The sequence below is a fragment of the Cibotium barometz genome, chromosome 65, assembly GCF_041138505.1.
Source record: "Cibotium barometz isolate CiBa-2024 chromosome 65, ASM4113850v1, whole genome shotgun sequence".
Classification (NCBI taxonomy): domain Eukaryota; kingdom Viridiplantae; phylum Streptophyta; class Polypodiopsida; order Cyatheales; family Cibotiaceae; genus Cibotium; species Cibotium barometz.
The window spans coordinates 11705961-11718549 of record NC_141110.1 but is presented as its reverse complement, the minus strand read 5'-3'; the positions used below and the strand labels follow the sequence as shown (position 1 = coordinate 11718549).

The 12589-nt window shown below is 40.8% G+C and overlaps 1 protein-coding gene across 1 annotated transcript; it reads left to right on the top strand.

Moving 5' to 3' along the window:
* The first annotated feature begins 1332 nt into the window (after positions 1-1332).
* LOC147602920 (gibberellin 2-beta-dioxygenase 8-like) lies at positions 1333-11910 on the top strand. Its single transcript, XM_086797138.1, has 3 exons — positions 1333-1948; positions 2097-2427; positions 11513-11910. Exons 1-3 carry the CDS (start codon positions 1431-1433, stop codon positions 11759-11761), a joined length of 1098 nt encoding a protein of 365 aa, XP_086653264.1. The 5' UTR covers positions 1333-1430; the 3' UTR covers positions 11762-11910.
* Positions 11911-12589: the final 679 nt, after the last annotated feature.

Here is a 12589-nt window from a genome sequence, read left to right as displayed (position 1 = left end):
CTCCAAAGAGAAGAAATGAACAAAAGTGTTAGAGGAAATGAACAAATCAAAGAAAAGAAAAAGAATAATTGTTGGAGAAAAAACATAAAAACATATTGTGGAGAAAAAATTTACAAAAGCTTGAAGGAGAATAAAAAGGCCTCTTACCTAAAAGGAAAAAGGCCTCTTAGGAGCAAGAGGGCATCGGCATCAACATTTGCATTAACTAAAGCCGGACTCTCATGGATTACATACAACTCTTGTAATTGCAATATAGCAAGAGAGAGGAAAAAAACAAAAGTTATAACTCTTTCACCTTTAGAGGAATGAAGAAATTAAAGAAAAGAAAAAGAAGAACTGTTGGAGAAAAAAGCATAAAAAATAATGTGGAGAAAAAGTCCACAATTTTTTTGATAACTCTTTCATTATATTGGGCAAGCCTTCATCGAATGATGTTATAATAGTATGTGATCAATTGAAATTGAATGACCAACTAGTGGTTTTTTTTTCAAAAGATGTAATCTTATATTAAGTGTCTTATATATTGAATGCAAACGAAAAAAGGTGTTATAGTTTACTAATAGCTACCCAAAATTTCAGCTGGGTAATGTAGACATAATTATATTTTAAAACTCTAATATATTAAACACGAACCAAAAAAGGTGTTATAGTTTACCGATTACCCAAAATTTAAGCATGATAGACATAACAGTTACTATATTTTAACCAAAAAAGGTGTCATAGTTTACCGATTACCCAAAATTTAAGCATGATAGACATAACAGTTACTATATTTTAGTTCAAAAATGATTCAATTTAGTCTACTTCTAAATCAATGAATTCATCTTTGTCATCTCAATAGTTCCACAACCCAATAAGCAACGTCCCTTCCCAAATCAAACAAGGCGGATGGGAGAAGACCTTGCAACGTCCCTTCCCAAATCAAACAAGGCTGATGGGAGAAGACCTTGCAAATAACCATCTCTATAACTTGACCAGTCCTTCCTCTCCACAGTAGAGCCATAACACCCCTCCCCTCCCCCCCCCCCCCACATGCAACACCATGTACTTCCTTCTTCCACATATTTTTTACTCCTTTGTCCCACACATGGCCTCCTTTCAATTAGGGTTAGATGGTCATCCCAAAACCTATGCGCATGGGATTCCATGTTGTTGTACACCTTGGCCACACATGCATAAATTCTATTATCACGTTATAATTTCTTAAAAATTACGTATCTCATCATTGACATAAACATTAGATTTTTTTTTTGTAAAGCTAGATTTAAAAAAAAAAAACCAAGTAATGTCCTTAGGGCGATCTCACACACACAGACACGCTTCACCAATTGACGTAAACATTAGTATTTCTCCAGAAGATCAACGACTCAACTCGACCCTTTCATTGCGCTTTCGCTTTGCTAGTAGTCGAGGATTACGCAGTCGGATACATGGCGGTGGAAACCGAGGGTCTGGCGGCCTTCCTAAATGGCCACCTCTCCTTGAAGGAATTCGAGTGGGAGCCAAACCTCAGGCCCTGCCTACCCTTCAATCGCTTCTCCGACAGCCATCTTATCCCGGAAATCGACCTGCAACCCCTAATCTCCGCCTCTCCCAATTTTATTCAGAACCTCACTCCTCGTGACCCCTTGGTCCGTAGCCTCTCACAAGCTGCAGCAAGTTGTGGCTTCTTCCAAGTTTTCAACCATAACATCTCCCTCTCCGCCTTAGCCACTCTCTATTCCTATGGCGTCAAGTTCTTCTCTCTCCCATTAGAGCGTAAATACAGAGCCGGCAACTCTCTGCTCGCCCGGTTTGGCCTCCCCTCCTGCTACATGTGTGGAAGCCCTATCGGTAGCCCCAACAAATGGTGGGCCGAGGCTGTCAGAGTAGCCTCTACTAGCCAGGAAAGCATACAGTACGTTGCCAACTGCTTGTGGGATGAGGAGCAAGATCGGCAGGCTTTCAGGTAGTTAGTTGTGTCAAGATTTAAGTAACTGTGTTGTAATTGCCAGATTTTTCTCTGTCGCATGAATTTCTGGCTATTTTGTACTCGATTAATAGGGGTTTTAGGAGCTCGTAGTGTGTTTAACAAGATGTGGTTAGCCTGTGTTCAGTCATGCTTTGGAGGAGTGCACCACTGGCTTCAGCGAGCTAGCGCAACAGTTGACGATACTTCTGCTGCAAGGGCTGGGCCTCAAAGGGGATGAAGTGGTGGAAGAGTACATAAAGAGTGGGGAGACTCCTGGCTTGAAGCTGAGCCATTACCCCCCATGCCCCCAACCCGATAAGACCCTAGGCGTCCCCCCTCATTCCGATGTGTCCGTATTAACCTTGCTATGGCAAGACCAGGTTGGGGGTCTGCAGGTGCAGCAGCGGGATGGAACTTGGATCGCAGTCAAGCCCAGACGTGATGCCCTAGTTGTCAACCTTGGTGACATCTTCCAGGTATGTCTAAGCAATCAACCCATTCATTCATTCATTACATGATCCTTCCCTTCAAATGCTACACATCCAGAGTTTTAAATTTTAGGGGACAAAGGGGAGATCTCGCGTTTAAAGTGCCTTAGCCCAGTCCTGTATCAAATTTTTACGTCATACCTGAGAGTAGCTGCAAAACAATACCATCAGAACCAAAAACTGCTCCTCTCATACTACACACTATTCTAGCCTTCATAGTTTAACAACATACAAACCAACTTCCTCTCTGAAGGATGACTCACCCACCATCTCAGCTGATACCCAAGTTGCATGCCACAGTACAAGAGGGCAAAGATAGTAGCTCCTTTTGGAGACTCACCAACAAAGTCATCTCCTTTAGCCCACACTTTGATATCAGGTCTTCCTCCAACAGGGAGCTCCACAATAGCAAAAGAAAAGTGTGTTTTTCCTGTTTGATCTTCTTATACCACCGCAGAGTTTTAGGTCTAACTTTACAAATAAGCCCCCTTTGGAGCACACTTTTTCTTCACCGAATCTTACTGAGCTGGAGATCCTCCTAGGCCAGGGTCTTGTAGCAATTCTGTGAGAAAAAGAAAACATGATGAGCATTGCCCAGTAATCCCTAGCTTGTGCATTGCCTTCTTGCTCGAACTTAATCTATTAAGCACAGCAATCCTTAACACCCAGTTACAATAGCCTTTGTAACCATTCAGAAGCCTTGTCATTTTCTATTTTATACACAGTTGTAAGACCTACACAGTTGGCTTTGCACACCCTTTTCGCATGCTCACTGTCCAGACCTTACTCAGCCCCTACCTTGAACACCCTGTTTTTCTTAGACAATCGTATTTCCTAGAGGATAGAGTACCTAATCATGGTTATTATGAGGTTAAGTTCTGCCTCCTCCTTAATCTCTTTCCCAATCAACCAGCTTGCCCATGTGAGTCTATTTCCCAGTTTCAGAAAAGTCAATTTGTTCATATCAGTCCAAAAGCTCCTTATTGATGGGGCATGTCCAAAAGGTATGTCTCCATCCTCCAAAGCAGACATGAATTTGGGGCAAGAATGCGAGGTAAAATTCCTCTTGACCAGCTTATACCCTACACGTAAAGCCCACATCCATAAAAAAAATATGCAGCTCTTGGGGATATCCATCTTCCACAGAGCAGCTTCTAACCTTCCAAGTGGAAAAGCCCCCATTTAACTCTCTGTATTATTACAATAATGTGTAATCTGGTTGGAAGCACAACCTTCTCTGTAAGATAGACTTAGGGGACCTCATTAAACCAACACCAGTCTTTCATCCATCTTTCCCTACTGCAGCTTGCTGTGGTGATTTAGATATTCCCTAACAAATTCAAAACTTACTTATCACCTATCTATCTCTCTCACTGGTCTCAAAGAAGTCATTTAAGTGAAGATCATCTCTCCAACCCTGTAAAGGTATCTCCCATAAGTCACCAAAGTATCTGAGCCCCTTGTTATTCAACCTCATGGCAGTAGTTACATGGGGGGTTGCAGGACCTGGGGGAGCAGTGGGACGACCAGATATGTTGAAAGAAGAAAGAGTTACCTATGACTCTAGTAGAGCCATTCCAACTTAACAACCCTGTGTTTTCCTTCCATATTATGACTAAGAAGTTAAAGAAGGGCTGCAATAATCTTGATAGGGGCATGAGAAAAATTCTTATCTACCCAATCAAGACCTTGCCAAATGCCTTTGCTCGTGACCCAACTTTCTCTCTCCTCCAAGAATCTAGTGACCCTTGCCTCAGCATGTAGAGGTAGGAACAAAATACCTAAACCCCCGAAGTCTTTGGGCATGCACACTTATCCCAGGCTAGCCAGGAGACACTCCTATTATGATCAGTCTAGTTTTTCCACAAGAAGCCTCTTATCTTGGCCATAAACTTGTTCCAGTGGCTTTTCTTTAAGTTTACAATAGGGCATAGGAATAAAATGTAAGCATTAAGGATTGAATTAACCAAGTCCACTCTTGCATGAAATGGGAGCACCACTCCTTTCCACTTTTGAACTTTAGCCAAGGCTCTGTCCAATGCCTAGTTGACCAATTGTTTATGTGTCACTCCCACCTCCATTAGAGCACCTCGATGTTTGAAAGTTTCCCCCTTATTGATCACTTGGCAGCTCCATCTTTTGGCATCAAAAGGAATCCTCCTTAGTCAGGTTAATTAGCCTAGATTTGAATATATTACAGTTTGAACCTGAGGCATTAGCAAATCACTGCACAATTTCTAAAGGTTTCCTTACATTGTTGTTGTTAGTGTACAAGAAGCGTAATGAATCATCTGTACAAGGTTTCCTTACCTCTAGTTTCTCTCTTGTCTTTTGCCCACCTAAGCTTTATTTTACCTCTAGCTTCTGTCTTTTCTTTTGCCTTAATCTTCCCCACATGTTATCATGTACAAAACAAATCTTAAGACCCACTGTTTGAGCCCCTACTTCTTAGGTTAGCAATAGCTTTCATATCATAATAACAACAATCCTTATGTAGATCATCATCACATCATAATAATAATCATAATGGACATCATAAATTATTAATCCTAATGGAATTCATATCGTTATATTTCTTGAGGGCTTATGTGTGTTTTATGTGCTAAGATGATGGAGTTTATATCATTATATTTATGACACAAAGTAATCTTTTTACTGTTCATACGGTAGGCTATTTATTATAGTAAGTTTCAGTCCAAAAGAATGGGATTTGTTTTTTGGAAAAAAAAAAAGCAAAATTTGTGGAACATGTGATTGGTAGAGTTGCATACTAATTATATAAATTAAAAAGGGAAAGATTCCCTTTTTTATGACATTGTCAAGACTTCTCTACCATTTTGTCATGTTTGACAATTTGATATTACGATGGTTAGATACCAATAGAAGAATTATTTTTACAGTGTCTTACTCTTCTTCTCCATTATACCAGCATCACATGATCCCATTAGTTTATTTTAAATAAGTTTTTTCTAATTTATTTTAAATAAGTTTCTCTCTCTCTCTCTCTCTCTCTCTCTCTCTCTCTCTCTCTCTCTCTCACACACACACACACACACACACACACACACACACACACACACTCACGCGCGCGCGCGCACACACACCAACACGTGCACACACACACACACACACACACACACACATGCACACGCATATACTTTTTTTGTAAAACCAGTTGAAATTGCATTATATCATAAATGTACAAAAGGGTTTGACATCAAGAGGATGTCTAAACCCTAGAACTTAAAAACAACAGTAAAAAAGTTCTATGCAAGAATAGGGCAGTGCTCAAGAAAAGAGCCTATGCCCTATCCATCAGAAACAGTAAAAGAAAAGCTGAACACAAGAAACATCCAAATCTTCCTCATGTACGGCATCATATAAGGACTGCTGCAAAGAGGCTCGGAAGAACTCATAAGGGTGCTGAAGGGGTGAATTCAGATATGCATGATTTCGCTATAGCCAGAGGGTCCATAAGGCCCAGTATCTGATCCAATGGAAAAAAAGAGAATACTGTGACAAAGAAGCTGATAACGTGCCAAACATCCAGAAAAACTTGTAGAACCTATGTGCAGGAAATCTGAGAGATAAAAAATAGGAGATCTTATCCAGAAGGTCTCTGGAATATGAACAAGACCACAATAAATGCGGAATACTCTCAGTAGTATGATGACATCTTGGACAAAGGGGAGAGGCAATCCTTCTTTGAGCCAATTTCACTCCCACTGGAAAAATACCGACAATGCATCTCCAAAGAAAGAGCCTCTGCTTCAATGGCATTTTAGACTTCCATATCAATGTCAGTTTTCCTTTCCACCAAGCTAAAGACTTATCCAGATGCCAAAGAGAATTAGCATGATGAGCAATCCATGGAGAAGGTAATATCAATTGATAAGCCTGTATAGAAGTCAATAGATGCAATGGCTGAGAGGATAATCTTGAACTTGAAGACTGAAGATGCCAATCTTGAAGCCAGTCTCTTACATCCAACGTTGGAATCGGAATGAAAGGGTGTAAGAGATCTGCAATAGCTTTCCATATAGATCTATGATGCATCCCAAGATTGTATTGTTGGCATGCTGCGAAAGAATTTGCCCTCGAGTATCTACCACGTCGTCAATGAACCGGATGCCCAACTTCATAAGATTGTAAGCTCTGATTGGTTGTTGTACAACAAGGGGAGAGTAAAAAACAGCACTCCAATGTATGCTTTTCATTCGAAGCGAGGAAGCTATAGAAGCAGGATGGGGAGACCATTTGATGCGAGAGAGCACTTTCTTCCAATCCTGAATCAAGGAAGTAGAAAATGGACAACCAGGGATTTTACCTTGAAATTTGCCAAGTACTACTTCCGATGGATCAACTAGCCAACGACCATAAGCATTTGTGCGCATCTGACCACACAAAATTGCCAACATGATAGACCAAGGCTGCTCTTGTTGAAAAAAGGTTTTGAGCATAGTGATCTTTCTTGCCAGCACATGAAATTTGATGTTTATAATATTCAAACCACCATGCATTCTTGGTGAGCAAAGCAGGTCCATTTTGAGCAACCTTAAAGCTTTTTTATGAAGCTTAGTTTTCCAAAAAATCTCCATGGCTTGAGACATAAAAGAAGAAAGATCTCGAGATGACCAATGTAAGAGAGGAAGGTAGAACTGGACATAAGCTAGAACAATGGACTGCACAATTCGAAGCCGTACGTGCAATGGCCAAGTGGAGATCTTCCAATATTCTAATTTGTCCTGAATTTTGTTTAGCACCCAAGATATTTGTTGCTTATTTCTGATTTTCCAGCCAATGGGATAACCCAAATGTCTTACTATGCTTTCCGGATAAATAATCTGGACGGGCCACAGGATAGCATGCCAGTCACAATGCTTGAGAGGTAAAAGTTTTGGTTTCTGAAAATTAATTTTCAGACCAGCTGCCAACCCGAAATCTGAAAGAGTATCCATCAATAGGCGAAGCTCCAGAGGACTGTTCTTTGGCATGAAGAATGAATCATCTGCATAAGCCTGTGCAATGAAAGGCCGTGAACTAGAAATCTGAAGCCCCTCTAACTGTCTAGTATCAACCAGATGATCCATATAAAGAAGCAAAGGATGTGAAGCAATAGCATAGAACAAAGCACTGAGAGGGCATCCCTGTCGAACTGATCGTTCTAGAGTCCAAGACTCAGACAAATGTTTCCCTATAAAGCATTGAGCAGTGGAATCTGAGTAAAGCCAATATATGACATTAACTAGCTTTGGCCCAAAACCAAGTTTAGACATGATTTGAGAAACATAATCCCACTGTACCGTATCAAATGCCTTTGCCACATCCACCTGCATGACCAAGACATCTTGAGCAGAGTATTTTGCATATTCCATTGCAATGAGAGTATTGGAGATATTATCATGTATATGCCTTCTTGGAACAAAACCATATTGCCTAGGATGAAGTCCATCATGAAGGATATCCTTTATCCGATGTACCAACATTTTAGCAATAAGTTTATATATAACAGGTATCAAAGTGATAGGCCTCCAGTCATCCATTGTCTCACACACAGGTTTTTTGGGCAGAAGCTTAACCAGACCATGCTTCCAAGCTGAGGGAAGATGTTGATGCTGCCAGGCTACATTAATGAGCTTCAAGATTGGACCCTTCAATTCATCCCAGAAGGCTACAAAAAATTCAACCGTCAAACCATCCCAGCCTGGGGATTTATGTTTACCCAAATGCTTGAGGGCTTCATCCAATTCAGTATCTGAAAAGGACATTTCCAGCATTGAAGCGTTTTGCAAAGAAACAATAGGAGAAACAAGCTCAATAAATCTGCTCCGAGCCAATGCAGCCTGAGGTGTAGAAGAAGATGGTAGAGAAAAAAGAAGTTGAAAATGATCCAGACATTGTTTTTCTAACTGCGATAAAGTCTGGGTCCAAAGACCATCGGGTTTCCTGACTCTCATGATAGATTGACTTTGTCTGTATGTGTGTAAATTTCGAAAGAAAGATTTCGAGGAGCAACCCTTATCTAGCATAGGTTTAACTCTAGCCCTTGTCTGCCATTTGGAAAGCTTGCGTTTATCATTAGCATCAATTATGGAAGAAGCACAAGACAATGAATTCTGTTCAGAAGCAGAAAGAGACCTTTGATGGCTAATCTGTACCAAAGATTGCTTGTATGATTTTGCCCACTGGATATGTTGTCTGGTTTCTGCCATGTACCATCTTCCATATTCCTTAATGACATTTTGAATACGATGTACAAAAGAGTTCCAATCAAAATCCAGATCCTCCTGAGCATGAGATAACAATGGCTTACAAGCCAATCTGATCATTTGCTAGAATTTTTCATGAGAAAGATATAATTGATTAACCTACAAATGTCTGACTAAAGAGAGCTGAATATCATCCAGAGGCATACCAAATGAAAGGTTGAGCCAAAGTGGAGTGTGATCAGATAGTTGTTGAGAATAATCAGTCCACATTTGACATGTATAATCATCATATTGCTGAGCATGAATAAGATACCATCTATCAAGCCTGGCCCAATATTCTGTAAAAGCATTATGATGATAAGTGAATCCCAAAACCGAAGGGTGAGTTGCTGTCCATAAATCTGCAGTATGAAGTGATGAAGTCATATGTTCCCATTGCTGGATTTCAGAGGGAAGCATATGAGATTTATGTGTGGTATTGTTCTTCCAGTGAGGAGAATTATTAAAGTCACCACAAAGTAGAGCATTTGAGGACCAAGGATATTGGTTTATGGAGTCCCACGTTTGAGCTGTGGAAGCTGAAATTTGAGAGGCATACAAGGAGCCTATTTCAAAAATCTCTCCATTGATCATACATTGGATAATCATCCATCGGCCACAAAGATCATTATATGCTACACAGGGCTACAGATCATGTCTGGCTAATATACACAACCCAGAGAATTGTCCAGATCCTGCATAAAATATATCATATCCTGAAAAGAACCCATGCTGGCCAGCAAAAGAATGCTGATTATGCTCTTGCAGACACACAACATCTGGATGAGTAATATTTATATAATGCCATAGGAGCCTCCATTTATGCTGATTGCAGAGGCCCTGTATGTTATAAGAAAAACATTTAAGAGAAGTACGCATGAAAATATGTACAAGAGATGAGCAATCCTCAAAGAGAAAGGGAGGAATCAGGCCTCTGCCCCATTGCCACAGGGTCTTGCTGACCCTCAGAATCCAATTCCCTGACTAGATCATCTTCTTCACAAAGTGGAATACCCTTCTTAACTGCATTGACCCATGCCTTTGAGATGGGGGTGTCCGAAGAGGTAGAAGGTTGACTAGGAGATGGAGCAGAAGCATCCCAATTACGAGATTGGAGAGGTCTTTGTTTGAGAGGCACCGTCTTCTTTGCATTTTGCTAAACCTCGTGAGAAGATGAATTATTTTCCACTAGCTTGCTTTTTCCTTTATCCTTGTTTTGAGCTGAATTGGCTTGGTTCCCTGTATGAACTGAAGGCTTTGGTCCTTTAGCTTCAGTCTTTTCCACATTAGTCTTTTGACCTCCTTTAGTAGATGGCTGAGGAATGGCAGCTGGAGGAGGCGGATGAAGAATCGAGGGACACTCAGAAGCTAGATGCTCGAACTTGTGACAAGAGAAGCAAGCTCCAGCAAAAATGCCCCATTTCAAAGTAAAATATTTCTTTCCCAAATTAACACCCTCAATCTCAACTACAATAGAAGAGGGGGTTGGTCTATCAGTATCCCATAAGATGCAAAAACGATTTTTATTACCTGTGGGATGAGGGGGACAGATCACTTGTCCCAATGTCATTGCTAAACCTGGAAGCTCTGTTCTCATGTAATCTGGAAAATCAACGACTTCAACCCATACAGGGCAGTGATGTTTAATGAGACTCTGATAATCCTTATTAGGAGACCAAGGCATGATGTGCACCATTTGACGACCAAAAAATAGAGGGGACATTTCCAGCATCTTTTGTTTTGTCAATGCATCCAAGAGATGAACTTCATAAAATCCTCTGGAGGCAAAATAGACTCCTTCTACATAGAATTCACCCATTGTCCCACATCATTAGCCGAGGGTATTTTACCTGGAAAAAAGATGATGACTGCAGTTTGAGAGAGCTTCTTCAGAGGATGCACAAGAGAAGGCAACTTCATCTTGTAAGTGAGTTCCGGAGCAGGTAGTATCCATTCTCTTCTACTTTGTTGAAAATCCTCATTCAACATGTCAAACACATAGGAAGCATCTTTAGATGAAGGAGCTATGGGGGGCAGAGATTCCCTTGATTGTCTTTTAGGTTCAGGAGAAAGAGCTCTCTTGACATAATACTTGCTTGATTCTGCCATCGAGACTATTCGATTCAGCAGGAAGACACAGATCAGAAAAAAAGGGGGACAACGCTATTGGAATACTATCTTACACAGAGGGGAAAACAGAGACCTGTAGCGAGGCACACACACACACACACACACACACACACACACACACCCGCACACACACACACTTCTACACACGCAGACAGGTCACGGAAGAGAGGAAGATAGGGCAGATTAACGATGAGAATGCTGTGTTTCTGTGCGCTAAGAAGGGACCCCCAGAAAGTCGCGAAGAGGGTTGCAGGCCCGACATAGACCAGGAAGCAGGCGCGCCTTACCAGACGTGCTCACACACAAGGGGCGAGCAGGTCGAGCAGAACAGCAGGCGAGCAGGTCCGACCACCGAGACACTCTGAGTCTCTCTCTCTCTCACACACCATGCACACGCATATACACATGCACACGTACATGCGTACACACACATATACACATGCACATACATACAAATACACTCACACACATTTCACATAGTGTGTACACACACACGAACATGCACGCGCGCGCGCACACACACAGAGCGCGTGCGTGTGCATGCACACATAACACCCACATTTTAACACAACTTAGTGGACCCTTCCAACTTTGTACTTTTAAATATTAATGTATATACTTTGTGACATTTATATTTAAAAACAAAATAAGTTAGGCTTAATGAAAGCCTTTTTTTAAAATAATGTTTGCCTTAGGTTTGGAGCAATAACCATTATCGAAGTGGGTGGCATCGTGTGGTGCTTAATGAAACGGAGTCTCGCTACTCAATTGGCTACTTCTACCATTCAAGTGGGGATCCAATCTTGACTCCGCTCCCACAACTCGTAGATAAGACAGGGGAACCTTCTAAGTTTAAGAGCACGCTCTTGTCAGACCATCGAAGCTATGTGTATTCACATATGATTGAAGAAGGACATCCAGGTGTGGACTACCTCATGCGTTGAGTGATGTATTTTTCTAAAATTTCCAAGCTTATGTGGCGTTTAGGGACAAGTTTAACCTAGATTTGTTACATCAATAACATAGATTATGATTTTGGCGTCTATTCCACTAAAACTTGTAATTCCTAGCTATTAAGTTGTTTTATGCTTAATTCTCATCTCCTCTAACTTGAAAGTACAAAAGTGTTCAAGCCATGTTGATATGTTGCCCTCCTAACGATGCCAATAATCGTATAATTCTTATCACATTATTTGTTTCCCTCTTTATTTGAATGAGTGATGGTCTCTCTCTCTCTCTCTCTCTCTCTCTCTCTCTCTCCTTGCAAAAAAGAAATCTAGATGAGGATGATCCAAGTGTGTTTTAGTGAATAAGCAAAGGTTCAAATTGACAACCATTAGAGCTATCCATATGACTATCTATTTTATTTTATATCCTTTAAGTAATGCAAAACATTAAAGTGTAACCTCTAAGTTTAATGAGATTTTCATTATCTCAAAATGTTATTTTGGTCAAGAAATTTTGTAGGGTGATTTGGTATGGTGACTCTTGGAGGAAGGCACAAAAAGCCATCTCCATCCCTCAACTTGTCTTGCACTTTCCATCTATCCTTGAAGCTATTCTTTCTGGGAAATTGTTTTGTGTATGCAAAAATCTAGCAATAGAAATGCATGTTTGTAAGGGTCTTTAGAAACTTAGGACATAGCTTAATCGAATATCGTGTCAATGAGGTCCATAGTTATCCACCATGTCACTCCCACATGTTGTCACCCTGCAAATGGACTCCAAGTTAATGGGTATGTGTGGATGTTGAGTGGAGTGGTGTGGGGCTC

Bases quoted from the DNA above. Each gene is read 5' to 3' on its own strand.
- LOC147602920 (XM_086797138.1), top strand. From the start codon at position 1,431: ATGGCGGTGGAAACCGAGGGTCTGGCGGCCTTCCTAAATGGCCACCTC. The intron at 1,949-2,096 runs GTAGTTAGTTGT...GCCTGTGTTCAG, and splicing joins CAAGATCGGCAGGCTTTCAG to TCATGCTTTGGAGGAGTGCA. The intron at 2,428-11,512 runs GTATGTCTAAGC...TGTTTGCCTTAG, and splicing joins ACCTTGGTGACATCTTCCAG to GTTTGGAGCAATAACCATTA.